At 46.3% G+C, this 27,948-nt stretch overlaps 1 protein-coding gene across 1 annotated transcript; it reads right to left on the bottom strand.

Moving 5' to 3' along the window:
- Positions 1-1,535: 1,535 nt before the first annotated feature.
- On the bottom strand, positions 1,536-25,089 carry notch1a (notch receptor 1a). Its single transcript, XM_069169379.1, has 34 exons — positions 24,868-25,089; positions 23,634-23,715; positions 16,565-16,827; positions 16,126-16,464; positions 15,027-15,149; positions 14,680-14,913; positions 14,432-14,587; positions 14,144-14,329; positions 13,904-14,017; positions 13,219-13,332; positions 12,891-13,124; positions 12,690-12,800; positions 11,216-11,408; positions 10,972-11,117; positions 10,759-10,872; positions 10,044-10,163; positions 9,775-9,927; positions 9,451-9,679; positions 9,139-9,340; positions 8,867-9,020; positions 8,575-8,759; positions 8,088-8,220; positions 7,730-7,987; positions 7,525-7,637; positions 6,835-7,406; positions 6,287-6,727; positions 6,037-6,182; positions 5,656-5,869; positions 5,390-5,474; positions 5,103-5,262; positions 4,656-4,954; positions 4,404-4,551; positions 4,198-4,295; positions 1,536-4,114 (listed from the first exon to the last, which is right to left on the bottom strand). Exons 1-34 carry the CDS (start codon positions 24,923-24,925, stop codon positions 2,852-2,854), a joined length of 7,440 nt encoding a protein of 2,479 aa, XP_069025480.1. The 5' UTR covers positions 24,926-25,089; the 3' UTR covers positions 1,536-2,851.
- Between the last annotated feature and the right edge of the window lie 2,859 nt (positions 25,090-27,948).

Below are 27,948 nucleotides of genomic sequence, written 5' to 3' on the forward strand. Positions count from 1 at the left end.
GGTGTCCGTAGATTCTTTGGAAATGCTCTCCTTAATTTCCGGTCTGATTGGCTGCTCTTCCTCCACATGTTTTCTCCGTCTCATTAAGTTTCTCACCATGTCACAGGCATTTTTAATCATCTTTTTAAGTCTAATAGGGGGAGTGGTACGCCCCTCGACAGAAACATTGGCAGCGTTGACGCTCGCGGAAATCTCTTTCACTATAAACTCAGTCAGCTGTTTTGAGCTGTCACTCTTGACCCTCTCTGAGACGTTCAGGGCCTCAGCGAAGGCCTGAGGAACTGTGTTGCCCAGAGAAGATAAAATATGTTCGCGGTCAGCCTGTGAAAACAGTTCATTTTTAAGAGCTGTTAAGAGGTGTTTGGATAAAATTACAACTAATTCCAAAAGCAGCTCTGCCAACAACGTTACTGTAAAGAAGTCCGGTTTACCGTTCTCCATCAGACGCCACTGATCAGATGTCATCCTGTTAAAAAAGGAATCGATCACTGGGCGAACAGCATCCATTGCAGCCTGTGGTGTCTCCCCTGATTTTAAGTTTCCCTTTGTGGCTGCTTCTTTATTAAAATCAATCTTCTTCATGTTGAGTTTGTTTTGTAAACCAGCTGGTTTTGTTTTCTCGTACGGCTGTATCAGTTCAACGCCTCCAGAAACAGGAGAATGAGCTAAAAGAATGTGTCTGGTGTAAATCAGTAGGCAGATTGTGGCATCGAAGTAATTCTGCAATGTGATGTCACAATGGACAAGTGACTGATAAGCCCCGCCCCTTGGTAACTGCTGCTATGGAATGACAGAAACACCTTGATAAGCTCCACCCCTTTGGAACTGTTGCCAGGCAACGATAGAAATGCGCAGATAAGCCCCGCCCCTTGGTAACATTTGTTATGCAACAACAGAATCTCTATCACAATAAAATTCCTGCTTTTATCCCTTTCAAAATAAAACACCATGAAAACATTACAACTGTGTCCAGTTTTAGTTTTCCCTTCTCTTGTAGGGAAGAAAAAGCCTCTAGTTTCTTGATCTCAACCATTTGACCATTTTTGGCCCGAACAGCACTTAGGGCCAAATATCAATGAATGAAATGAATAATGGATGAATAGTGAATGAATAAAGAGCTGAGAGATGGTTGATATGCCGTTTACTTCCTTCTTAACGTCTTCCTCCTAGGACAGCTATTCCAGTGCTCATGCAGTAACAGCTTAATGTTTGTGAATGCAGAAATAAACACAACAACAATATTGAGTGACTACATCATTTTTAAACTGCAATAATTCAATGTAATTTTATTCTGGAAATATAAACTGATGCTGTTATCCACACATTTATTCAGTCTAAAATTTAAACTGAAATTAACGGCAGTGCTTTTTAGCAACACCAGTAATGTTTTCTCACACTAGAGAGCATCAGACACCAACTTCTGTGGCGTATTTTTCACATTACTGCGAGATGTTGGACTCAACATGAGAAACTTCAGACGAGGTGCTCACACTGCCAATCACACGTCAGAAGAGACAATAACATCAGGAGTCATATTTTCAAAGCTTAAACGGAGCGTTTATTGAATCAAGACAATTTTTACAAAACATTTTTAATCAGGAAATATTTCTTTGCAAACTACAACTTTGCATGAAGATTGATTTTGAATTACTTTTCTTTTTGTTAAAAACATCTTTACCTCTGGATTAGTTTATAAAACATGACATTTAGACACCTTAAACCATACAAAGTGCAGGTGATGCCGTTAAACACACAAAGGTCCCCATTTCTTCCAACAAACAATGTTTTCCACCTTGCACTTTTTTTTTTTTTTACTAGAAATCTCACAAATACATTGCTTTTCTCAGGAAAGAACAAAATCACACTGGCATCATTTAAACTGTGGCAAATGTAACATTTCAGCGCTCTACAACAGGTCTGCAATTTAACACTTAACAGGTTAAACATGGTAACCATAATCACTGATTTGAGATACACTATGAGCTAAAGAAACAGTTCTTGTGTCATAAATGATAACAAATCAATTACTAAGCACCAGCCCAGACCAATATTTAATAAAGTAGGCTTATATCTATTGAGATGCTTTTAAACTAATTCTGAAAAGCATCTCAGCCAATAAGGTATATTTGTTTTGTGCCTTAAGGTCCAAAATCTCCAAAGTACTGTATCTCTGTTACCTTTGCTCAGTTACTGAGAGCAAAGGAACAAGCAACATCATGGGAGGTGACACATCATATACATAGACGTTGATCAAATATATATATATATGATCAACGTCTAACACAGACTCAGTGATAAGACTTTGTGAAATGTAGTTCAGTAACAAAACCTGTGTCACTTAAAAATACAAAGGAGATTAAAATATAATTAATTAATACTGAAAATTTAAAATAATCTAGAAAAGTTGAAAAAAAAAATCTGTACAAACATAAAGCAACGGGTAACCCAAAAATAAAATTTCTGAAGACTGCTGCGCCAAAAGATTAAAATAAATCCAGTGAAAATATCAACACAAGACACAAATAAATAGCCAGTGTACACATCTAGGAGACCGTTTTTCTGATATACACTCCTTTTCAGTGGTTTCTAACCTTCCCATACATAACAAAACAGAAAAAAATTAAAAAGCATAAATATAAAAGCATCTTCTTTATTTTTCAGGTCAAAAAAAAAAGCACATAAATAAATACAAAATTACTAAAACTGTTCTTATCATTAGTATAAAAACTGATAATAAAAAAGGAGCATCTTCAGGCAGGAGACAAGTTTGTCACTTTCTTTCTCTGTGAACTTTGTTTGTAGAAACTGTATATTGTTTTCCACCCAAGAGTTCGGTCCATTTTACAAGTCTCTACTTGAACTGGTCTGGGATTAGATTCATCTGCGAATGGATACTTGTAGGCGGGCTGGAGATGCCCTCAGACCAGTCGGACATGTTGGAATGTGGGGACGAGCTGGACCACTGGTCGGGGGAGCCCGGGGAGGGAGTTAGAAACGGGTGGTCGGGCACCTGCAGCTGGTGGTTGGGTGTGTTGTCCATGGGGCCTGAATAGCTGTGCTGAGAGGGAGGGGTGAGAAACTGGGTGCCGAGGATCTGCGTCTCCTGCGGCATCACCGTGTGGATGGGCACGGAGCGGCCCGAGCCGTTGTTCTGCTGCATGTCGGGGCCGTTCAGCTCGACGCTCGGGAAGCTCTGGTTGAGGGACTGGCCGGCCGTGGTGGAGTTGGAGTTCTGGTGCTGGAGCTGCCGCGAGTGAGCCTGCTGCATCATGTGTGCAGACGAGCCGAGGTGGCTGGTCTGCAGGTTCTGGTAGCCCATAATCTGAGACAGGGTGGCAGTGCTGACGCCGTGCATGGCGCCCATCATGGTGTGGGTTATGGGCGGCACCTGGGCGAAGCTTCCCTGCTGGCCTACGCCTGGGTGCATCCTGGAGACCCAGTCTAACTGGCCTCCCCTGCTGCCACCTATGGATGTTGTGCCCTGACTGTTGGGGCTGGACACAGGCAGGTGGGAGAGACGGGGTGGGTTAGGGTCAAAAGACATGCAGCCCATATCCTTACCCATGTTCATCTGGCCCATGTGGGAGTCTCCACTGCCTTGTAGGTGATTTAGAGACATGGGTGGAGACTGCTGGAAGGGTGACGGCATGGGAGGAGAGGCCACATCAGACAGGTAGCCATGGGGGGACTCCAGGGAGTCAACTGGGGAGAGGACTGCCGATGTGTCTAGCAAGTTACTCTTCCCATCCAGTGACTTTTTCTTCTTCATCCTGTTATCTTTGCCCCCGTCCTTCCCTCCTTTTCCCCCGGAGCTGAGCTTGCGAACCTTCTTGACAGAAAGGGAGGGCTTGAGGTTGCTCAGATAGTCACTGGGCGAGCAGAGAGGTGGGGAGAGGCTGGAGGTGCTTAATGTGACGCTGTGAAGCCCGGGACTCCGAACTACGTTGTACTCATCCAGAAGGTGGACAATGTCGTGGTGCATGCGCTCCTGGGCGATATCCCTGGGAAGCTGGTCAAGATGGTCGGTGATCTCACGATTGGCAAAGTGCTCCAAGAGAACTTTTGCTGTCTCGAAGCTGCCTTCACGGGCAGCGAGGAAGAGCGGTGTCTCTTCCTAAAAAGTAAAACAACAGCTGTGAGTCTAACAATGTCCATACTTTTCAGAAAGCTCCACCGTAGTCATATCAATCCACATACCTTGTTGTCCTGCATGTCTTTGTTGGCTCCGTTTTTCAGCAGCACAATGGCGGCCTCCACGTTGTTTACCGCCGCAGCCCAGTGAAGAGCAGATTTACCTGCAGACAGAGCAAATACAAAGGATTTGTTATCATATCCCCCGGCACAGGGAGGCACATGTGGATGCGTGGAGATGACAGGTTGATAAAAAAAAAAAAGTTAGCTACCAGAATCATCAGTGGCGTTAGCATCGGCGTGGCAATTGATAAGCTCTTCAACCATCCCCTCAACTGCCAGTCGGGCTGCCAGAATCAGCGGCGTTGTTCCGTCGTGCATGCGGGCGTCGAGATCAGTGGCGCGGTTTCGGATTAAAATCTGTAAGGACACAGACTTTGTTTAGTGAAATGCTCCTGGAAAAACTTTGACAAAAAAAATAACACTTTAGAGAGATGTGGGACTCGTGAAGAGGAGGCGGTTACCTGGAAAACTCCCTGTGCATCTGCTGCCACGGCGGCATGAAGCGGAGTGCGGCCCATGTTGTCCTGAACGTTGGCGTCGGCGCTGGACTCCAGGAGGCGTTTGGCGGCGTCGGAGCGGGCGTAGCGGGCAGCAAGGTGGAGGGCGGTCTCACCCGTGCGGTCAGTCTGGTTGTGGAGGTTGGCGCCCTGGTAAATGAAGTCCGAGATTATTTCCGCAGACGGGTCCTCTTCCTCTTCACTGTTTCCGGTCTCCAGTCCTCCACCGCTGCAAGAGGCGATCATCAGGGGAGTGAAACCATCTGAAAAGGAAAGAGGGAGGAGGAGAGCGGGTTCAGTCATGTGTCTGTAGCTCAAAAGAGAGAAATCTTTGAGGGAGTTTTCAGGATACCGAATGATGTACTGTTTTGTAAAGCACGTCGGTAGTGCCGAGTTTGTCGGTACACACACCTGGTCCTCTGACATTCACGTCCATGCAGTCGTTCTCTATCTCCCCCTGAGGAGGCGTAGGAGCGATGGAAGCAATACGCAGGTCAGCGGCATCCAGGTGCTGCTGCGTCCACTTCCTGTGGTCGGTGTGATCAAAATCTAACATGGCCTGCTCCTCACACTGAAAGACACAGCAATCATCACAGCGTCAGTATCGGCAGCACACATTTAAAAAAAAAAAAAAAAAAAAGGTTGTAAACAATAGAGAGTTTGGTACATTTAGAGTCATATCAAACGTTTCATCTTACCCTGAAGCGCCTGCAGTCTGGATCCTCGTCACCCCATTCGTTTTGATTGTCATCCATGAGGTTGATGTCAGAGTTTTTCATAGGCCTGTTTAAAAAGAGGAGGCAGATTAGACCACATCAAAAACAAATCATGCAAAAACATTAACTGCTGCCAGTCAAGGATATAATAACACAGTTAAAGATTTAAATTCTACAGAGTTTAAAGCATAGCTGCCTCGATAGTCTACTTAAGAGTTTGGGTTAAGGGTTGTATAAAGTCGACTTACTTCAGTCCAACAGAATCCTCTCCCAGCGGCTCTCTGCGTTTCTTTTTGCTCGGCTCCGATACTTTGAATCCCTCAGGGAACCAGAGCTGGCCGTGCTCTCGTCGCCGCTTACGGGACACCAGAACACCCAGGCAGATGAAACCCAGAGCAGCCAGGCCCAGGAAGACCACGTACATGGGGAAGAGCTCGGAGCTGGGCGGAGTTGGTCTCACACCTGGAAAGACAAAAAAAAAAAAAAAAAAAAAAAAAAAAATTGCCATATATTACTCGAGATATCATCATGGGGCCCATTATTAGAATATACATACATATATATATATATATATATACTGTGTGTTTATGTATTAAAATAGGCTTGAGGGCTGGATATAAGTGACATACTTGTGACAGCTTCAATGTAGGGAACGTTGAGATTCCCGCTGGAAGCCATCGCTCCGAGGAACGCAGCAACATCTGTGGCGCTCTGGAAGCATTCAGTCGACTGCTGGTAACACTGACGGTTGTCGATCTCCAGGTACACGACAGACCTACGAGCAGAAACACGTAGAAACATTAACAATGTGCACTTTTTTTTGCAACCCAAATATAAATCATTATACTGCTTAGAAACATTGGGCTCTGTGGTACCCACCCTTTGATTTGTACCGGATCCAGCTCTCTGCGTTTCCGTGGGCTGACCATGGACGACACGCTCTCCTTCACCTGACCCAAAACATTGGCCGGCATCGAAGCCCACTCGGGCCAGCCGTCTGCAGAGCGCTTCAGTACGTTGTGTTTAACCAGGTCTTGCTCGTTGCCGTAGTAAGGGAAGATCATGGGTTCTCCTTTGGCGTCGCGGCGGAACACCACGTTAGTGTGCAGAACACTGCTGATATCTCTGAGGAAGGATGAAGAATGATTTTTAAGCTGTTCTGGGGGGATGTGGACCACCAGGACTAAATGTCCGTCAGCCAGCTTCTCGGGCATGTTGTTGGCACAGTCCAGGCCGTCCCATTCGCATTCTGCGTTGTTGCAGCCCTGGTCACAGTGACCGTCGGCGTAGTGGTCTTTACAATACTGGTCATACAGAGGGCTGGAAAGAAAAAGAAGAAGACTGGGTCAATATTCTGATACATGAATCTATGATAAATTCCCACGGAAAAAAAATCTATGAAACAGATGGACTTTTTCCAGACTTACTTGCACTGTCCTTCCTGTCCTTGGCAATCAAAGCCATCATAGAGACACCCTGGGCTGTTGCACTGGCCGTCGCACTTGCCGTCATTGAAGTAGCGCCAGCACTGTAGAGCAGCGGAGCAGTTTTGCCAAGGATCATCAAAATTAAGCGAGCAGTCTCCTCCGTCCCAGCCGCAGGCGTGGTTGTTGCAGAGCGAGTCGCAGATGTGGTTCCCCGCCCACTCGTCACACTGAGGAATCTCGCAGCTCACCTCCACCTCCGGAGGTGGGGTGATGTCCCGGCCGAACCCTCCGACGAAGGAGTAGTCCAGTATGTGGCACAGCAGGCCGTTGAAATTGCTGGGGCAGCTGCACTGGAAGAACGGAGCGTCCGGGGTGACCTGGCAAGTGCCACCGTTGTAGCAGGGGTTGGAGATGCAGAGGCTGTCGGTGGGCGTTTGGCACTCAGGCCCAGTGAAGGCCGAGGGACACAGGCAGCGTGGGCCGAGGTGGCCCGACACACATGTACCACCATTCTTGCAATTCAGACTCCCGCAGGAGTGAGAATCATACTCGCAGGAAGAGCCGGTGAAGCCCTGCAGCGACAGAAATTGACAGTCTGTGATTATTGTGCTATACTAGAGACAAAAAAAAGGACAGTGAAAGTACTTTTTGGAGAGCAACTGTCTGAGTAGATGTTTTTGTTTTACTCACAGGTGGACATTTACAGATGAAACCATGAGGTGTGTTACTGGCAACAGCGCAGGTCCCTCCATTTCTGCAGGGTCTTCCTTTGCAGCCATCAAACACCTTGTCACAACGCTGACCTGAAGAACAGAGACAAAAAAGTAAGTCCCAGCTACTCTTGCGGAGATTTTAGCCTCTTGCAGTTTTGTTGCTGCTGGAATGACATCAGTACCTGTGTATCCAGTGCGGCATTCACAGCGGTAGCTGTTGGTGAGCTGGATGCAGTTGTAGGACCCTCTGGGGTCACACGGGTCCGACAAACACTCGTTGACATCCCCTTCACAACGCTCGCCCACGTAACCCGCCGGGCACACACACTGATAGCCTCCAATGCGATCCACACACTTGCCGTTGTTGAAGCACTTGGGCTCGTTTGTCAGAGGGTCACTGAAGGGGTTGCAGTCGTCCAAATTGATCTCACAGTGGACACCTGCGGAAGACAAACGTTGGATTAGATATTTATTAGATATCGTGTTTGTTTTGGACACCTTGTTTAACAAATATACTTGATGTGCAGGTACTTTATGTACCTTGTGTTCCTCTGGGACAGGAGCACTTGTACGTGTTGATGAGATCGATGCAGGTGCCTCCATTCTGACAGGGCTGAGACTGACATTCATTGATCTCTTTTGTGCAGTTCACACCGTGGTAGCCAGGGAGACACTGACAGAGACAAAAAAAAAAAAACACAAGTCGAGTTTGTTATTTAGATCACATTTTGTACAATATTTCAAATTGAGTAGAGATTTCAGTCTTAACAAGTGTTACTAAAACAGCAGCCTTGTTGTAAAGCTATAAAAGCTATACTGTATGTGCATTTGGGTGTCTACATGGTGACTATAGTTCTTTTATGATAAGCAGGCTTAGCTCTTAAACCCAATGAAAAGGACCAACCTAAACTTTGGTTGCCAACATTTGAGATGTATCAACAAATACATATCCCCATCTCCCAACATAGCTAAACATTTCCATGTGCTTTATTTTATTTAAACTTTGAATCAGTCTTATATGACCTACCTCACAACTGTAACCTCCGAGATAATCAGTGCAGGTTGCTCCGTTCTGGCAGGGATTGGGTGAGCACTCGTCCACCTGTTCCTGGCAGTAACTCCCAGTGTAGCCGGCCTGGCAGCGACAGTAATGTGTGTTTCCAGCATCCAGACACTGGCCTGAATTCCTGCACAAGTGAGCAACTTCAACACCTGCAATTAAAGACAAAAGATGGAGTTAGACAATGTACAGATCCCACAGCCGACACACCACATAATTTATATTAAAAGCATTTACTACATGATGGAAATGCCTGTACCTTGCTGTTTGGCTGCGACCTCACAGGAAACACTTGGAATGTCACAGTAGAGGCCGGTCCATCCAGTCTGACACTGGCAGGTGTAAGACGCTCCCTGCTGCCAGCAAGAACCTCCGTTTTTACAGGGGGAGGAGTCACACCAGCGCACCAGATTCTGAAGAAAGAGAAAACTTAATATGCTATATATACATTGAGGCAGCGCATGAAAGTCACGACAGGTTTACACCCAAAGAAAAAAAAACAACAAAAAAAACAGGAATATTTCTGCCTACCTGACAGTTAACTCCTGTGTAGCCGTGAGGACAGGTGCACTTGTACGTCCCGTAACTGTCAAGACAAGTGCCTCCGTTGAGGCACGGCCTCGAGTCGCACTCGTTGATATCATACTGGCAGTAGCTGCTGGTGAATCCAGGTAGACAAAGGCAGGTGAAGGCGTTGATTCCATCCACACAGGTGCCGCCATTGAAGCAAGAGCTGCGAAAAAGACGAGAAAATATTTAATTATTATACTCGCTTCAAGGTTAATTATTCAGTGCGTTTAATGGTTAAAAAAAAAAAAGGAGTATTTTGACAAGGTGAGCTACCTGTCAGTGCAGTCGTTGGTGTTGACCTCACAGTTGATGCCACTGAAGCCAGGCGGGCAGGTGCAGGTGTAGCTGTTGACACAGTCAGTGCAGTTGGCGCCATTTCTGCACGGGTTACTCTCACACTCATTTATGTCCTGCTCGCATCTGACACCACGAAACCCGGGCAGACAAGTGCACGTGAAGCTGTTGATGCCATCGCGGCAAAAACCGCCATTACTGCAGGGATCTGAAACACAGAAAAGAGGATGTGAGATTTATTGATGAAGTTTTCAAAACCATAGATGAGATGGCTTCCCGCAATGTTACGGATCTGTTGCTTACTTGGTTTGCAGTCGTCGATGTCCGTCTCACACTTCTGGCCAGTGTAACCCGGCTGGCACTTGCACTGGTAGCCTCCCATCGTGTTATGGCAGAGAGCACTGTTGCGGCACGGGCTCTTTACACATTCGTTGATGTCAATTTCACATGTTTGACCTTGGGATAAAGGAAAAGATAGTTGAAGAAATAACCATCACACCGTCTAGCGGTTCGATAGATTGATGGACAGGTACACACGGAGACAAACCAGAAGTAGATGGATAGATGTATACCTTGCCATCCTTCAGGGCAGATGCAGGAGAAGCTCTGGTAGTCTTCAGACTCCTTACACATCCCACCGTTTTTACAGGGTCTGGGGCTGCATGGGGCCAACAGGGTCTCACAGTTTTCACCTAGTAGCAGAAAGAACACCAGTGTTTACATTTCTCTTTCAGTATGCAGCAGCTGCATCAGCCTTCAATATCGAAATGCCAAATCACAAATAAATCGTATTTCACTATAGTTGCAAGTAGTGTAAAATACTTTATTTTGACATTGACATCAGTTTCTAAAGCCTAGTTTCCATGCCACTTCCTTATCCACTTCCATGACAACTTAGCTAAACAGGAAGGGCCTTCCTGTTTCCTGCTATTATGTGATCACAGACAGGAAACAGGACGTCGCGGAAGTGGGAATACGGCTGGACAGCAGTGTCCAGTGTTCTCCGGCTTATGTATATACTGTGCCATGTTATTCCAAAAAACACACACTGTTATCCCTACGAAGCAGAGAAGCAGATCTTTCCACGCGGAGACGCCAAAACACAAACATCCTTAGCTGTAGCTGTAGGGTGCTGGTTTTTTTTTTTTCTTAAACCACAGAGGATAAATCTGTTGTGTGGAAACTGGAAGATTGTTTTTACTTCGTCAAGACCCGTGCAGGCAGAAAAGACAGCAGCTAATGAAAGTAACGGTCCGGGTATTAGTGGGATTCTTCTCCATGTCGTACCAGTGTAAGGCAGCAAACAGTTGCACTTGTATCCAGCCACGTCGTCGATGCAGGTTCCCTGGTTGAGGCAGGGATTGGAGGCGCACTCGTTGATGTTTGTTTGGCAGTTAGGTCCTACAGTAGCAGGATTAGAGAACACTCTTGGTTAGATGTGGGCCACTCAGTCTCTATGACTACAGGCAGAGGAGAGTGACACGGAGGGTCGTAACTGACCGGTGAAGCCGGCTCTGCACGTGCAGTGGTATCCGCTGGTCATGTCCTTGCAGGTTCCCCCGTTCATGCACGGGTTGGACTCGCACTCGTTGTTATTGATGTCGCAGTTCGGGCCGCTCCAGCCAGAGTCACAGGTACATTTGTAGCTTAAGTAGAAATAAGAAACGACAGATTAGTGATGTTTTTGTTGTTGTTTGTTGCACTTTCTGCTGCTTACTCATCTTAACATTTGTTCTGTTCTCACCCATTGATGAGGTCCTGGCATTGGCCGTGGATGCAGGGGTTGCTCCCACACTCATCCACCTGTGACAAACAGGTGGGATCATTGTAGCCCTCTGGGCACAAGCAGGTGAAGCTGTTGATGCCGTCAACACATGTGCCCCCGTTGTGACAGGGGTTGATGGCACAGTCGTCGATGTTGATGTTACACATCGCTCCTGTAAGACAGTGACGTAGGATTTTAGGACAGTGTAGCAAATATTCCTTTTGATAGATGGCGGTTGATAAATATGTACACTGGGGGGCCGAACAGCTGGATGCTTTGCTCACTGCTGTGGTATTCTTTAAGCCTTTATAAGCTGCGAGCTGAGGTGAACTGTGTAGCTTTTGGACAATAGCGAGCAGAAGCTTTAGCAGCTCCAATGTGTGCCTGGCCTGGTGGCCCCTGGAGGCCCTTTTACTTCTTCTCCATTGATTGAATGAGGCCCTGTTGAATAGGCAGAAGGAGGGCTTCAGCTGGATCTGAGAGAGGGAGGTGCTGCCAGGAGAGAAAGGGGAGGAGAAGCAGGGGGGGGGGGGGGGGGGGGTTGTAGCTACTCTTCCCTATTCACACACACACACACACACACACACACACACACACACACACACACACCACCCCCCATCCAGGGAGAACTAACCTCACCCAGGACTGTTTACAGGGACAGAAGGCCAGACCCATTTCACACACGGCCGAGTAACAATTAAACCCCCCTCTGATCTCCTACCCACCTCCCTCCTCCTCTGCTACTCATCAATCAGGAGGGGAGGGCCCAACTGCCTGATCTTCAGTTACAATAGTCCTCTGTCCCTCTGTGTCTCAGTCCTGCCTTGCCTTCCACACTCACCCCGTCAGCACAAAAAGATGGAGGGGAGGAAGAGGAGGAGGAGGAGGAGGAGGGATGCACAGCAGCCTGCACACACACACTTGTTCCTCCTTCCCTGCCCCCTTTTTAGCATAATCGCACAGCCATTACCAGTCAGAACCGGCTCTGTTGGGCCATGAAAGGGAGGGAGACCAGAGCGGTCCACTTGTTGAGATAAGACTTTGCCACCAAAGCTCTAAATGCCCGCACATGAAAGGTAGATGAGTGACAGCAAAATAAATAAAGTGAAAACACTTTAATCTGAGTGGGATTTGTCTGGCAGTTACGCACTAATAAACATCAGATATGTGATTAAAGGCTGCTCTCTTTTCCTTTTAAAGTATCACCTTACAGAGTCTTTCCAGGATCAACGTCACCGTCTTTTCAAATGGCAAACAAAGTTAGTGCTTTGTGTGTGTGTTTGTGCATGTATCAGGTTGGGGGCTGTGTTCCCTTTCTCTTTCCCTCATCCCACAACAGGCAACCTGACACCATTGTTCCTCAGGAGTGGACCCGCCAGCCACCTGTCCTATCTGCCCCTCCCAAAGCTCAGGGGACCACCCCGTGCACCTGTAAACTCCACCCAGCGCTCACCTGTGTAACCCGGCTCACAGGCACACTCGTAGCCATTGATTTTGTCGATGCACCTCCCGTAGTCGCAGGGCTTGCTCTTACAGTCGTCGAGGTTCACCTCACAATTGAAACCTGTGCATTGGAAGATAAATAGGGAGAAACATAAGGAAACATTTTCACTTGAAGACCTTCAGAGGTTTATGAGGAGAGCGGAAACCTCACCTGCAGTGCCTTTAGGGCAGGAGCAAATATACGTGTTCTCCCTGTCCTGGCAAGTGCCACCGTTCTTACAGGGCTGGCTCAGACACTCGTTGATGTTGGTCTCACACAAGCGGCCGGTGTAGCCGGGGCGGCAGTAGCAGGTGAAGGAGGCCAGGCCGTCCTTACAGGTGCCGTAGTGACAGGGATCAGAGTAGCACTCGTTGATGTCAGTCTCACAGTGCTGCCCTGTGTAACCTGGGAAGAGGGAGAGAAAAGACTTAACAACTGCAACACTTTTTGGACCGGAGAAAAAGGCAATATATTACAGGAGAAGAAAAGTTTGGTGTACCTTCAGCACATTCACAAGTGTACTTGTTGGGACCATCTGTGCATTTAGCTCCGTTCTTGCAGGGGGTGCTGGCACACTCGTCAATATCCACTTGACACAGATTTCCTGAAAAACCTGCACACGCAAAACCAAAAACTCAAGACTTCTCTTTATATTTCTAAACAGATACGTGAGATTTTCAAAATCTACAATGTGCATAATGTGAAAGTGATCGTGCATCTGAAGTAGGTCTGCAGGACGCTGAAAGTCCTAACAGACCATTCCACAACACTCACTTCACCCCCCTCCCCACCCCCCCACCCCCACCCCTTTCTCAGCTCTTACTGTGCAGTGAAATCTCTCTTTCAAACCACAACACAATGGCCTCCAGCTTACCGGCTACCAACCAATCCCTGCCCCCAGTTTTGGCGCTAAGCTCTTACACAAACTCCGGTGCCCGCCAAATATGCTAATGTTTCCGCGGTCTGGGCACCCCTAAAAACCCTTCAGTGACACTATTAGAAGAAGTAAATCATTGACACTCAATCTGTGAACCAGGCGTGCTATACTCATTGACAGATGGGTTAATGATCCACTCGTTTATAGCCTCTTCTCTGTTCCCATTATCGCTCCCAAAAAGGGCTTGAATGAGGCCCAAATGATCCAAGAATCTATTTCTTTACACCGTCATTCATCTTTTTCTTACCTTTGGGGCACTCGCAGTGGAAGGAGTTGATCTTGTCGATGCACTTGCCGTTGTTGAGACAAGGCTGGCTCGCGCACTCGTCTGTGTTGATGTGGCAGAACACGCCCTCGTATCCTGAAATGAGAGATAAAAAAGTTGTTTTCTCATCCTAGTGACTGACAGACTGCATAAACAAAACAAAATCTTTAACAAAATTCCTAAAGATGTGTGCACTGAACGGTCTCTTTCTTTTTGTCTTACCCGGCATACAGATGCAGTGGAAGCCTCCAATCTGGTCCAGGCAGGTGGCGTCGTTATGGCAAGGATTGGACATGCACTCATTGACGTCCATCTCGCAACGAGGTCCTTCGTATCCTTGAAGACACTTACACTGGAAAGAGCCCTTTGTGTTGAGGCAGCGACCACCATGCTCACAAGGGTTGGCACCTGGAACATTTAAAAGGTACAAGTTTTCATAAATCTCAGTCCATCTAGGAATGAATTTGTAACCAAAACCAGACGAAAGAAACATCTGACTTTATAACTTACCCAGGGAGCACTCATCAATATCCAGGTTGCATGCGGATCCGGCGTAACCTGGGGGACAGGTACATATTGCCTTGCCATTGACAGGGTTGGTGTCACAGTTGGAGCCCTTTTGACACGGGTTGCTGATGCAGGCGTCGTCCAGGTGGCACAGCAGACCTGCAGGCACCAAAACGTTACATCAAACTCTCTTCATAAAGACCACGATCCGCCCGCACAGTCTGTCCTGGAAGGGCCACAAATAGTCGTACCTGTGCGTCCGTGAGGACACTCGCAGAAGAACGAGGCCACGCGGTCGTGGCAGATAGCGCCGTGATAACAAGCCGCGCTGGCACAGTCGTCAATGTTCTCGCTGCAGTCGTCGCCCATCCACCCGTTGACGCACACGCAGTGATAGCTGCCGTGCGTGTCGTGGCAGGTGCCTCCGTTCTGGCAGGCATTGGGCATCAGCTCACACTCGTCCACATTTTCCGTGCAGTATTGACCTGAAAGAGTTTGGAAGGAAGTTTGTAAATGTTTGTTGTGTGTTTTAGTTTTCACGTTGTTGTTGTTGTTGTTGTTGTTGTTTTTTTAAAGAGGTCTGTAAGTGAAAGGTCACCTGTGTAATGAGGGGGACACTGGCAGTTGTAGGTGTTCACCCCGTCTACACACACACCAGCATTCTGGCAGTTGTGGCCTGGACAGTCATCGATGTTGTGCTCACAGTGGGGGCCTGTAAAGCCTGACGAACAACAAGACACAAACAGTCGAGGTGTGAAGATGCAGAGTAAGAGAGTGACAGAAAACGTTCTGGCAACACTTAGTTTTGGTTAATAATCACACCTTTCCTTCCTACTGTCATCACTGTGTAGCAACATTAAAAAGATAAGCTCTTCACGTCCTCAAGGCGGAGTGTTTTAATGTCCCGTAGATGACGGTGCAGCTTCTCAGACATCAAAGGCTGAGTGGGTGTTTAACAGGCGCTATAGTCTGATTAACAATCAACCCGCAGCTCTGCAGGTGCCCGTGCAGCTCCGCTATCTAAACGCATTCCAGCACAGACACCCACGAGAGCCACACAGCATGGATTAAACTTTAACACACAACCCTGCAATATCCCTCATTCATCTGCATATCCAAACAACATGTTCTGTGCTGATCATAAGCATACAATTAGACAAAAATGCAGGCGACTGGCAGCTTAAATGAACTATATTTATTGAACCTCTTGCAGAAAGAAAAAAGGGTTCAGTGCAATGTGGTTTTTGGGGGGGGGGAGAGAGTTTCTCCACAGCTTGTGTCCTGAGTAACAGCAGCAAGGAGAGCTCTGCAGCGGCCAACACAATAAATCTGGCAGGCAGACTGGCTGTATTTAGCTGAAAAACAAGATATTTTTGTGAGTTTGTGACCTCGTGAATAGGGTGTGTATATCCATAGGTTTTATGTGCATGTGTGTATCTGTGTGGGTCTGCCGGTGGTTATCAGAAGGAAACGTCTGTGTGACTGCATCCCGCCAGTGGAGGCTGGCAGAGAGAGAGGGGAGGGGGGGTAACCAGAGATTAGCCACCCCACCCAATCAGATTTTACAACAACAAAAGACACATTTTTTTAGGTCAACTGATGTTAACAGTCACTAACTGTGTGCGACTCCATATGTTAACAGAAAGACGTTAACTTGCATTATTCTACTTGTTCATGTGTTGATGTTTGTGTGTTACCTGGAAGGCAGCTGCAGTCGTAGGTGGTGTCTCCCTTCTGGACGCAGGTGCCTCCGTTCTGGCACGGCGAGGGGCTGCACGGCATGTAAGGGGTGTCACAATGCTGGCCGGTGTACTCTTGGGGGCAGCGGCAGTGGTACGAGCCCACCTCGTTCACGCACACGCCACCGTTAAGGCAAGGAGAGGAAATCTGGGCACACTCGTTCACGTCTTGCTTGCAGGTTTGCCCGTGGAAGGCGGGTAGGCAGGTGCAGATGAAGGTGGAATCGAAGGCCGAGCATTGGCCGCCGTTTGCACATGGATTGGAGGCACACGGGTTGGGAACCTGGCAAGATTTGCCTTGAAAAACAAAAAAGACAGTAAAAGAGAGTTAATCATAATGGTTCATGGTTGAATCGGGAACAGGAGAAGTATACTCGTAAAGTTTGTAGCTACATACCTGACCACCCGGGTGGGCAGTGGCAGCGGTAGGCAGTGAGAGTAATGAGATCACATGTTCCTCCATTGCGACAGGGGGAGCTCATGCAGGCGTGGTTGGTGGGCGTCAGGCAGAGCCGGTCGGTGAAACCCAGGCGGCACACGCAGCGGAAGTCAAACGTGTTGCCATGGGAGACGGCGCGGCATTCGCCACCGTTGCGGCAGGGCGACGGGCTGCAGGGGCTCGGATACTGGCAGCGGTTGCCTACGTAGTCACTGGGACACCTGGGGAATAGACAGTGAGGAGGAGGAGGAGGAGCAGGGATGATTAGAAAAAGCAGGATCTTTTTTTTTTTTGTTGTTTGTTTTGTTTAAATCATGGGAACAATTATCGAAACAAAAGGGGAATAACAGGAGGGAGGGTGAAAGGGGGAGGAGTGGAAGGGCACTGAAAGTTTCCCGCCCAGCAAAGTCCCACTGCAGCGGGACTGGGACAGCATGTTGTTCTAGTGTGTCTCTCTGGATTAGACTCCCTCAGAACCTTGAAAACACATTCTGCCGGGACAACAGACGCCACAAAACAGTCTAGCCGTAGCAGCCTGTTCCCATCTACCTTTCGTGCCCACGCTGTCCACACTCATCCTGAATGACCGGAGAGATCAAGGGGACTGTGCCGCCTATGGATGTCCCATATTGAAGCTCTGCATTCAGGCCCTAAGCCCTCGGCTGCTTCCCTCCCATCCAGACCGAGGACGGTTACTGCTACCCTCACATACCTCAGACCGGCTGATCAGTGAAACAACAGGTTAGAGATGTTTGAGATGATCATCCACCTCTTTTAATAGTGTTACATTTCCAAACAAAAAATGAGGAATCACGAGGAATTTCACTAAATCTGATTTTGCCAACTGCTCAGACATCATTTGATTTGCAGCTTGTACCTAACAGTGAAGTCCCATCTGTCACGTAAAGGAGCATTTAAAGTCAGCAGAAAAAAAAGTGTTTATGTTTGAATTGGGGGGCTTGTGTGAGTGTGTAGTTGCACTGCACACGAGCGTGAGTGTTTATGTGTAAGGGAAGGCATCTGTTGGCCTCCTAGTATCTCCATAGGGAGCAGGTGCGCATGTTAATGAAGGCAGCTGTTGGACAGGACTCCTCCTCCTCCCCCAGCCTCCTTTCTCCTCCTCCCTCCCACCCCCACCCCTCCTCCTTCTCCTCCTCCCCTCTGTCCCCTTCTCAGATGGGGGTGCTGACAAGCCAACCTCTCCTCCAGGGACATAAAGAACCCATGTGAAGTCAGCTGTTGCAACTTCTGTCTCTTCAATTCCTCCTCCTTTAACCATACCACTCATTCTTAATTCCTCTCTTCCTTACCTGTTCCCTTTTTTATTTCCCTTTTTTTTTATACAATTTCTGCCCCTCTAGTTTCATCCTTTAACATACATTTAGGCTTTCATGGCTCTATTTTCTCGTTTTGCACCAGCATGGACTTTTTATATGTCGGAGCAGTTTGTTTTTTACAGCGTTCCCCCTTATGTTGCACGGCACTGCGGAAAACTGTTGTTGACTTAGTTAGGTGAGACCAATCAGGGAGTTTTTAACAGTCTCGTGTGCTCCACAGGGAGTCCAGACAGTTGCAATTGGCAGAAGATTGTAAAAAGCATTTGGGGTGGGTTTTGAAGTTTCCCTGTTTCCTGTGAAAACACACTGAATATTCACAAAGGCAAGTCATTGTTGTAGTATAAAAACCCCACCCGGTAGAACGAAACGGAGATGTTACTCATGGATTAACGGCGCGCGTACTCGTGTGTGTGTTTGTCACCCCACGCTAACTAACTGTAATAGATCCTCTTTGTCCTGAAGTCAGTGCAGTCTGAGATAAAGATCCACCCACACGCTGAAAAGACCAGCAGCACACAACACGGCAACAGGTCTCTCCCAGCGCTGCAATGTCCCCTCAGGCCAGAGCAGATGCTTCCCCGACCTCTGACCCCGAAACACTTTTGTGACTGTGGGATGGCCTCTTTGCCTTCTCTCCCCGCTGGGCCCGATCTACCATCTGTCACTCTGGGGTGACTTTATCCTCCGACACAAAAACCAGCCACACTGTGCGCTGGAAATGCCACCGCTGAGGAAAATGTTATGTAAAGTGGTTGAGGGGTGCATACAGTAATCGTGCATGTGTGTGACTTTTGTACTCCTGGTGTTTCCTTTCATGCTGCTCACAAAAGTATTATATGATCACCATCTCCTCTCTCGCCCCCCACCCTCCACCCACTTCTCGCCTCAACTTTCACTCCTCCTTTTTTCTCTCTTTGGTGTTTGTTTCTGCCCCGTCCTCCTCATTCATTTTGTCTGGTTAGCTGATGTTCCCTTGGATGTGTCTAATCATTAGCCAAGATCTGACCCCTGCGGTCCACATCTGTTAGTAGGACCAGAACAGAACAATGTCGCTCCGCTGGACAAAATGAAAAATGTTCTGAATGTGGAGGGCTCTGAAGTCCCACTACAATTAATTTACTGCACAATACAATGATCAATGGTGTGTAATAGTCATACTTACAGTGAAGTTTATTCATCGCGGCCTGGTAAAACTGCTAATCGGATATTTTGTAACATGATTGTCAAACTCAAAACTTAATTACAGACTAAAAGCATCACTAAGAATCCCACTAAGAGACGGCTGAACCACAGCTGAGAGTGGTAGTGTCATAATAAACCGTATTTGTGATAAGATCATTTCATTTTTGTCGGAAATAAACTCATGCATGAGATTTCTTCCACAAACATTTCCCTTGTTCTACACCAACTTGGTCTCTTAAGTTGTACTCTCCTGACATCATTGCGTTTCGTGTGTATTGTACTGTGTCTGCTTTGTAAAAGACAGCAATCAAGCCTCCTGCTTTAAACAACTTTCCTAAACTGTTATTAGGGACAAATAAAGATGACAAGTCCCTACGATATCCTGTCTCCCCGTCTAAAATGAGTGAAGGTGGAAGATTTACGAGGGTCAGTCAGGGTGACAAGAACTGAGGACCTGCTGGACAAATGACCGTGAGATCACTTCCATGCACAAAATGCCAGTTAACAAACACCAGGGTCACAACTTACACAGGTTGTGTTGTTCTGTCTGTGTGTGTGTGTGTGTGTGTGTGTGTGTGTGTGTGTGTGTGTGTGTGTGTGTGTGTGTGTGTGTGTGTGTGTGTGTGTGTGTGTGTGTGTGTGTGTGTGATACAACACCTTCTTTTACTGGGGGCAGATTCATTCACTCAGTCCCTCATCCCACCTCACACTCAACCTAGAAAAAAAACACCTCCCCGCCACTTCACTTCTTTTGATGGTTATTAGTGCAACAAATAACCTCTAGCCTGGAGTCACTTACTTTGATCACCATCAATCAGCTGACTACAGAACATGGCAGCACAGCGTCCTCAGTCTGACACCATTATTTCTCAGATTTTCTTGTTTCTTTTGGCAGGAATACCAATTTGTACGGTGACATGAAACACATTAAGGGGCTCCAACATTTCCTCTCATGCTCTTGACTACAACATACACATGTAACTCGTCATATTGACATGTAGAAGAGCTTGACATTTCTACTTCTGACAGCCTGTGCTGATAAATGTGAACTTTCAGCACCCACTAGAGCGAAAATGGCTTCTTATCCGTCTCCTCCGACAGCCCAGCTTTGATTGCTCCCCTCTGAGGATCTCCAGATCGGTCTACTCAGCGGCCACGCCACCAGTAAATGTGGGAAAATAGGTCTTTGTGTTAAATATTGTGAACATTTATGAGGGTTTCCTCAAAGTTTGAATGCTGACTTTGCTTCTACGTGGGGTAAAAAAGATTGAACCATCGCCCCATCAACCTTGTTTCACGCTGTGTCAGAGGGGCCCTGGCATCTAGGGAATGGGCCCAACCAGGGGAGTGGCAGCCTTAGAGCTTAAACCCCGATAAAAGCCCCAACCAGCAGGCACACTTAACCCCACCAGGCACTTGTATGCTCTTGATTCGCTTAAGCCCAAATGGAGCTGAGCCTTCACAGAGACCTGCCTGGTAATCCTATAGGAGGACAAATGAAGAGCAGCATTCCTTGAGGGAGAGGGTAACATCTTTGTAGCAGTGTTGGACGCGCTCTGGACAGTCTTCACGGCCGACACATTTTATCATCAATATGCAACACCAGACAGCTCCGTGCAAGGTCAGAGGTCTGATGATCGCACCGACCGCCGCAGACTTTCAGCCGATTCTTGCTTTCGGGTCTATTTCTGTCAAGACGTCTTGTGGTATTTGAGACACGTAAGGAGACAGTTGAGATGTTTTCTGGGTTTATTATTAACAGTTACCTCTGACCAAAACAGTGTCTATTTCAGCAAAGCCGCATCAACAGCCAGTGAGTCGTGCAAAGGCAGGGTGGAGGGCAACAACCTTTCAACTCCGCCGTGCCCTCATTACTGCCTCACAAATGGAAACTAAATTTGACTCACAGGACCTTCCCTTGCATGCTTTCAAGCTGCCTATATAACAAGATGACTACAACTCCATGGGAAACAGGAAGCCCGAGACCTTCAGATAACCCCTTACTTCACAGAATCATGCCCGAGTGCTTCCTCGTTACCAACACTTGTTCTTGTTTCCGTGTGTCTCGTGCAACACCGCCACTTTTTACACACTGATTCTAGATTCTGATTTCCCCCAAAACTGAACAAGAAAGCTCTTGAATCAAACTAATACAATTTCTCATGGTCCCTCTTTGTCTCTTTTCAAATTTCTCCATGTACACCTTTACAAAGAAATGCTGTCCTAAAGTGGCTTTAGTGAATTAAAACAAGAGTCCAGCTTGTTGACACTTGTTTTAATGTATGATTTTTTTTTTTTGTATTGTCATATTAAACAATATTCAAAATTGACCAACTAAAGCAAACCTAACAAACTATATAGTGAGAGACCTGCTGAGGTAGCCACTGACAATGTAGTCTGCCTGACTGTTTCCCGTCAGCTTGTAATTACAAACATATTTAAAATTTGTTTTCCCACATAGAGCAGACTATGTCCAGTCTATACCAAGCCTAACCTTGTTTTCTATGCCGGCTTGTGATTTCACTCTCACACTCGTGGGAACTGTTCTGAAAGCGGATTTAAATCTATCTTGCCACTCAAATCTGTGCCCCCATATGTTTACACGCCGCTGCATAAACCACAACACAGAGCACGACTCGCTCGACTTCAATGGCTGCGTGCGTGGGTCTAAAGCAATTTTGCATTTTATACCTTTGCCCTACCATTCAGGACCTTGTGAGGGAAACTAGACATCTTAAACCTATTCAAGTTGACATCTGGGAAACTTCTTTCACGCAGACATCCTCGCTGTAACCACGAGTGGACTTTCCACCCGTATCATCAACACAAAATCAATCTGGCAGCGGGAAATGTGACGTAGAAATTGAAAATAGGGATGATACAGACGCCACACTGTGACCTTTGAATCTCCCAGTGCGCCCTGCGACTGAGAGCTGCCTGGCTTGGCAGGGATGAATGATTAATGAGAGGAAAGCAAAGGAGGAAGAGTGAGCGCGGGTGGGTGAAGTGATGCTCTTATCCTGTCTGTTTTTAATTGGGCTGAGCAGAGATGGAGTCCACAATAACAGCTTTGTGGGGGCGGAGGGAGAGTTTCTGCGAGCCAGTGTGTGCACACGTGTGGAGATCTGTGTGTGTGTGTGTGTGTGTGTGTGTGTGTGTGTGTGTGTGTGTGTGTGTGTGTGTGTGTGTGTGGAGTGTGCAGATTAGACATTGTGAATTGGCGGCCCTGGGCTAGAGGCAGAGGCTCTTCAATAGCTCCCCCTTGTCCCCACAGACCAGAGAAGCGCCTGCCATGACCACATGCCCTGAGGGTAAACCAGGCCACCTCTGAGTTTCTTTACAGATGTAGATACAAAAAAAAAAAAATACAAAAAAAAAATACAAAAAAAAAATTCTGAAGATTCTTCAGCTGGAAATCACAATTCAAATTTTTCATCTGTTTCAGTCTCAGGATTGTCCACGGATAAAATCTGAAAATCGACGTCCTCTTTTCACCTCATCTTTCGACACATTCAATCAGCAAGCTCACGGATTTACACGAAGGTCAGCTGATGGGAATATGTTAGCGTATCGAGTTTCTCACCCACAAACTATTACCATCAATCCTTAGTCTAAACAAACAGCCCACATCTGCCTGTCTGTCTGTTCCCACTTGTTTGCCTTCGAATTTCTGCACTTTATTCCAATTAATCTCACTCTCTCGACATCCAATCCAATTACATTTCACAGCCATCTGGCTTTCAAATGGAGATCACAAGCGAGTGAGGTAGGGGGGGCGGGGGGTGGTCTATCCATTCAGAATGAAGAAGACAAGCCTTTTGGAGGAGGGGGGTTTAGGGCTGGAAGGGGGAAGGGGGCGGGAGGGTTATTGCAGGGGTTTGGTGTGTGTTATGGTGTTTGGGGTGGCTGTGGCATGATGGGAAGCCCCACTCAGATTAGTCACACAGCATTATTCTGACTGCAGGACAATGGGTGACGGGCGGCGGGCGAGCCCCAGCTGTCGCCCATGAAAGGGCAGAAAAACAAGATTTAGGACTGGACGCGTCCTCTCACTTTGCCGGCGAAGGGGTCTTGCATTCATTAACGGTGCTGCTGATGGAGGAGGAGTGGGGGGGGGGGGCCTTTTGTCCAGCTTCCCCTCTCCAACACTCAGGAGCTGCACTCTCTTTTTTTATTTCTTCACTTTTTAAAAGTCTTTTCTTTATGGAGAATGTGTGCATAGAGCGACGCGGCTTCTCGAGGGGTACAGCAGCACACCGGCCCAGCAGAAACTCAAAGGCCCCCGGTTGCTGGGCACAGGGCCCGCTCAAAGGCTGGAATGAAAGGAGGAATATGTGTCCCCTTTTCTTCCCGACCAAAAAGCACTTTCAAGTACAAAAATTACTCTACAGTGCACTGTGAAGGCCACACAAATTCAAAGTCACACAAAAAGATAGCAGTGAGTGTTAATGCATTATTCCGGTCTGCAGTGCAACATCTAGTGCATCACGTTGCTGCTTTTTACTTACTTGCATTCTCCATTTCCATTGGACGTGGCTTCACACCTTCCTCCATTAAGGCATGACTCAGTGGGTAAGGAGCATTTTAGACCTGTTGAGAGCATGTCAAATATTAAAACACATCTTTAATCCAACATGAACTTTCAATGCATTCGGTGCAAGAGAGATCTGTGCAGTTAAACTAGCTGCTGGGATTAACAAGGATTAGTCTGTTCTGAAATAATTCGGAAATTATTCATCAGATCGATTTTTAAAATTCATCTTTATTCACAGGAATTTCAATTTTAATGCACACACGCGCTTGCACGTTGTGATCTTTTAATTGATTGGTTACGCGAGTGTCCGTGGGGGATATTGGGATGCCTGCTGTGGACACCGGTGAGGCCACGAGCGCCTGGTGCGTGGCTTTGGGAGCGCACGCTTTTTTGCGGGGAGAGCGCAGCAGCTGCGGGGCTCAGATGCGGAACAAAAGAAATCAGAGTCCAGCACGAGCCATAAAACACTCTCCTCGGGCATTGTTTACCGGCAGACGAGAATAACAGCGCCCCCCTCCCCCCACACACACACCTCCATCCTCCACCCAGCACTCACAACACTCTCCCACACATGCAGACAAAAGCCCCCCCCCCCCTCCCGTCTTGCACCCCCCTCCCTTTCGCGTCCCCCCCGCCCCAACACACGCACCAACTTCTATTATCTCCAATGTTATTTAAAACCACTTCTCAGAACAATTCAAAAGAGCCCAACAATCTACTTTTATAACCAAAACAAAAAGTTCTGACAAGAAAAAACATCTAATTAGACGCAGTTAAAATACGAGTTTCTGTCCAAATATTACGTTTTACATATAAGTTACCGTTGAACCAAAAGTATGAGGCCAATATTCTGTTAGTATGACCGGTCTGCCTGCGCAAACTAAACGATTCGTGCATCTTCCACAAGTGAGCAGTGTGGAAGTCAGCAGACAAGCGCACTGCAGCGTTTGGCACCTTCACTTGTAGTAAACTCGTTCCCATGACACAGAAAAGCTCGTAACAGCGCGTCAAGTTTCTCTGAGATTTAAAATGCTGTGATCACTTTCTAAAATGTCACTAGTCATTTCAGGGGTGGAAAGGTGTTCTCATCAAATCAATCTAGCTTTTTTACTGATCGCTCACTAACTTCTCCAAAGCCTGCATGTAATTGCCCCGAGTTTCCCCGCTCAGTCTCAGCCCGGCGACAAATCTTGTAAAAGACTGTTTACCTTGTGAGATGACGATTGCCGGAATCAGAAATGTTAGTTTCACAAAGAAACGATACATTCCTCCTCTTCAACTTCACAAATGTCGTTGACTCCCGCGTTGGGTTCGCATAGATCCGCGGTTTGATACTCCAGATGTTGGTTTGAAATAAATATCCTTATGATAAAAAAGGAAAAGAAAAGGTAAATCCAACAGAGAGAGTAAAAGAAAAAAGTCTTGGACGGGACTCAGTTCATAGATGTTAACTTGGTGCCTTCCGAGTTCTCAATGAAATCTAGAGGCAACTCTGCAAGTTCCTCCCACTCCTCCTTCTCTTCCCCTCTTCCCCCTCCTCTCTCTTCTCCTCCTCCTCCTCCTCCCCTCTCTCCTCCTCCTCCTCCTCAGGCCAAATTGTAGCTTCCTCCCTCTCCTTATGCTCTGGAAGGACCAAAATCCCCGTCAATGTTCAGCAGTAAAGTTATTATTATAAGACAGGGGTGTGAAATAAATAGACACAAGTAAAGTTTAGAGGTATTTGTACTTTATTATTTCCATTTTCTTCTCCTTCATACATCTCTACTCTGCAGCCTGTCAGAGGGAAATATTGTCATTTTGACTCTGCAACATTTATCTGACAGATGTAAATACTATACTTACAACACAAATAAAGATATTAGACATACATTTATTAAAATAAATATTTTTACATATCTTCACATGGATCAACTGTTTTAAGGCAAAACGCAATTTAAACACCAACAGCTAACAATGATAAAACCCAGTGATAATGCAGTGATATTATAGTATATTTAAAGGATACATTTTCTGTATGCAGTGCTTTTTGCATTTTTATCTTAAATTACATTTTTTGTTGAGTATGTTGTTAAGTTCTGTTTAAAGGACTTCACTGTGTTAAGTGCCCTGAAATAACCTGTTGTGTTGTAATTTGGCACAATATAAGTACAAATTTAAATAAATCAGTTTTTTTTTTTAGTGTTGCCCACCTGATAAATAAATCTGAGTACTTCCTTCCCCACTGAAAGAAACAAAGTACACGAAATGAAGTAATGTACTTAAGAAGTGTATTTGAATATTTCTGTTCTCTTTTACGTTTATTTGACATCTCAAGTCACTTATAAAACATTTGATCAACTTACAAAATAAAATACATTTTAACAGATTAAACAATATATAAATGAGCTACAACATTACCATCATCCTTGCTCTTGTCAGTATGTTTGGAAATATGTGCTGATAATAAGTATCTCACTCCTATTATACTATAATTCAGTCCCGTTTCAGAAATCACTGCACTGATGAAGAATCTGAGCTCGGATTCAAGTCAAACATGGAAAACTATGAACAAAGTAGTGCTCAACCGTATGGATTGTTTGGTTCAGTGGATCAGATCATATCCTGAAGGCATATTTACTGTACGCTGGTGATCATAAAGCTGAGTGGATCCCTATGAGGTGTGGAGTCCCCCAGGGCACGATTCTTGGGCCGCTGGTTTTCAACACGTAAAGCTCCGTCGACGTCACATCACACATGACAATAATGTGACTTAGCCATGCATATGTCACTGATTTGCTTCTAATTTTTCCCCATCTTTGCTCCAGTACACTCACTCTATCAATGATCATAATAAGCAGGCAAGTTTGACCTTTTACTCCTTCAACTAGATTTAGCCGATATTCCTTAATTTGTATCAGTATAAGTAAATCAAAAACAAACAAACAAACAAACAAACAAAAAGACTTGAATACTTTTTTCCACACAGCAAATAAAAGTATATATAAATTCAGATGAAAAAGCTGTCGGCTGGAAAAAAAAAAGAAAAAAAAAGTCCATTGTGACTTCACATTTGTTCATGTGATTAAAGAATCACACTCCTTGTGTATCGTAGCTCCTTGAAACTTAAAACCAACGTGACTTTGTTTAATAAGGACACATTGCAGTTCTTTCACTGCCTTGATTGTTGTTTAGCAGGATCTTTGAGGCACGCGATTACTTGCAGTCTCTCTTGTTGCACACAGCATGATATCACACTGTATTTGTATCAGCTACAACATACAGTATTGCGCAGACATTGAGCGTGCATGTCTGTGCCAGATTCTAATTATTCCTCTTTTGACTCTCTCTCAGGGCAAGTGAAACTGTCAGAGAGTATCTGCAGAGTTTCAGCACCCCAGGGCAAAGATTATTTTATTATGAAGCCCACGCACATGCTGGTCCCTCCGTTGGTGCGACTGCCAAATGGATCCACGCCAAAAGGGGCTCGGTCTCTTGAGGTGGATACAGTGTGGGAAACACGGGGAGAACAGCGAGGGAAAGAGGGAGTGTGAGCAATCATCTACACATGTATTGCGTAAGAGAAAAGTAAAAGTGATGTATGAAACTAAAGGGATGTGCGCGGGCATGCCGAATGAAAGTCGCAAAAAACCTGACCTACCGTGAGAATTGATAAATCCAGCAGGCACACGCTCGACTCAAGTCGTGGTATACTGTTAACACTTGCCATCCTTGCTTCTCCACTTTACATGTGATTTAGTGTTTAAATCACAAAGTGCTGATTAATCAGAAACACCGGTAGAGCGTGTTGTCTTTTATTTGGCATGAAATCAGAGCTTTCTGTTTGTGCTTGAAGCTCTCTCTCTGATTTGAGATTCGTTTGGGGGTAAATTTAAGGCCATGAGAAAATGCTCTGTAATGGATTCACAAGGTTTAGAGAAGGGAAGACTCAAAGCTAGGAAAACAAACTCTATCAAAGCTTAATATAGAAACAAAACCGAGAGGTCGGCGCAAAGGGTGAGAAAACAGAGTAATTTCTTTGAGATTAAATATAAACGCGACCCCCCCGCTGCAGTGTGAACAGCCGGCTGCTCAGAGTCTGACCTGCAGCACCTGAGTTCCTTCAACTCAGACTCCCTTCCTTCCTCTTATGGGAGCAGGAATGGAGCGAGGTCATAGGTTGCGATAAAAAGAAGATCTCTGACAAGCACTACATGATGTCATCCTACTATCGGACCTCAGTGTCTGACCGGAGCTGGAGATGTTACTCTTGGTTCACGGCCAACCAGTTACAACAAAGTCTTCAAGACGTT

This window comes from Embiotoca jacksoni, unplaced genomic scaffold (assembly GCF_022577435.1).
Source record: "Embiotoca jacksoni isolate LCO1_2020_lvr unplaced genomic scaffold, fEmbJac1.0.p SCAF_10, whole genome shotgun sequence".
In the NCBI taxonomy this organism is placed as follows: domain Eukaryota; kingdom Metazoa; phylum Chordata; class Actinopteri; family Embiotocidae; genus Embiotoca; species Embiotoca jacksoni.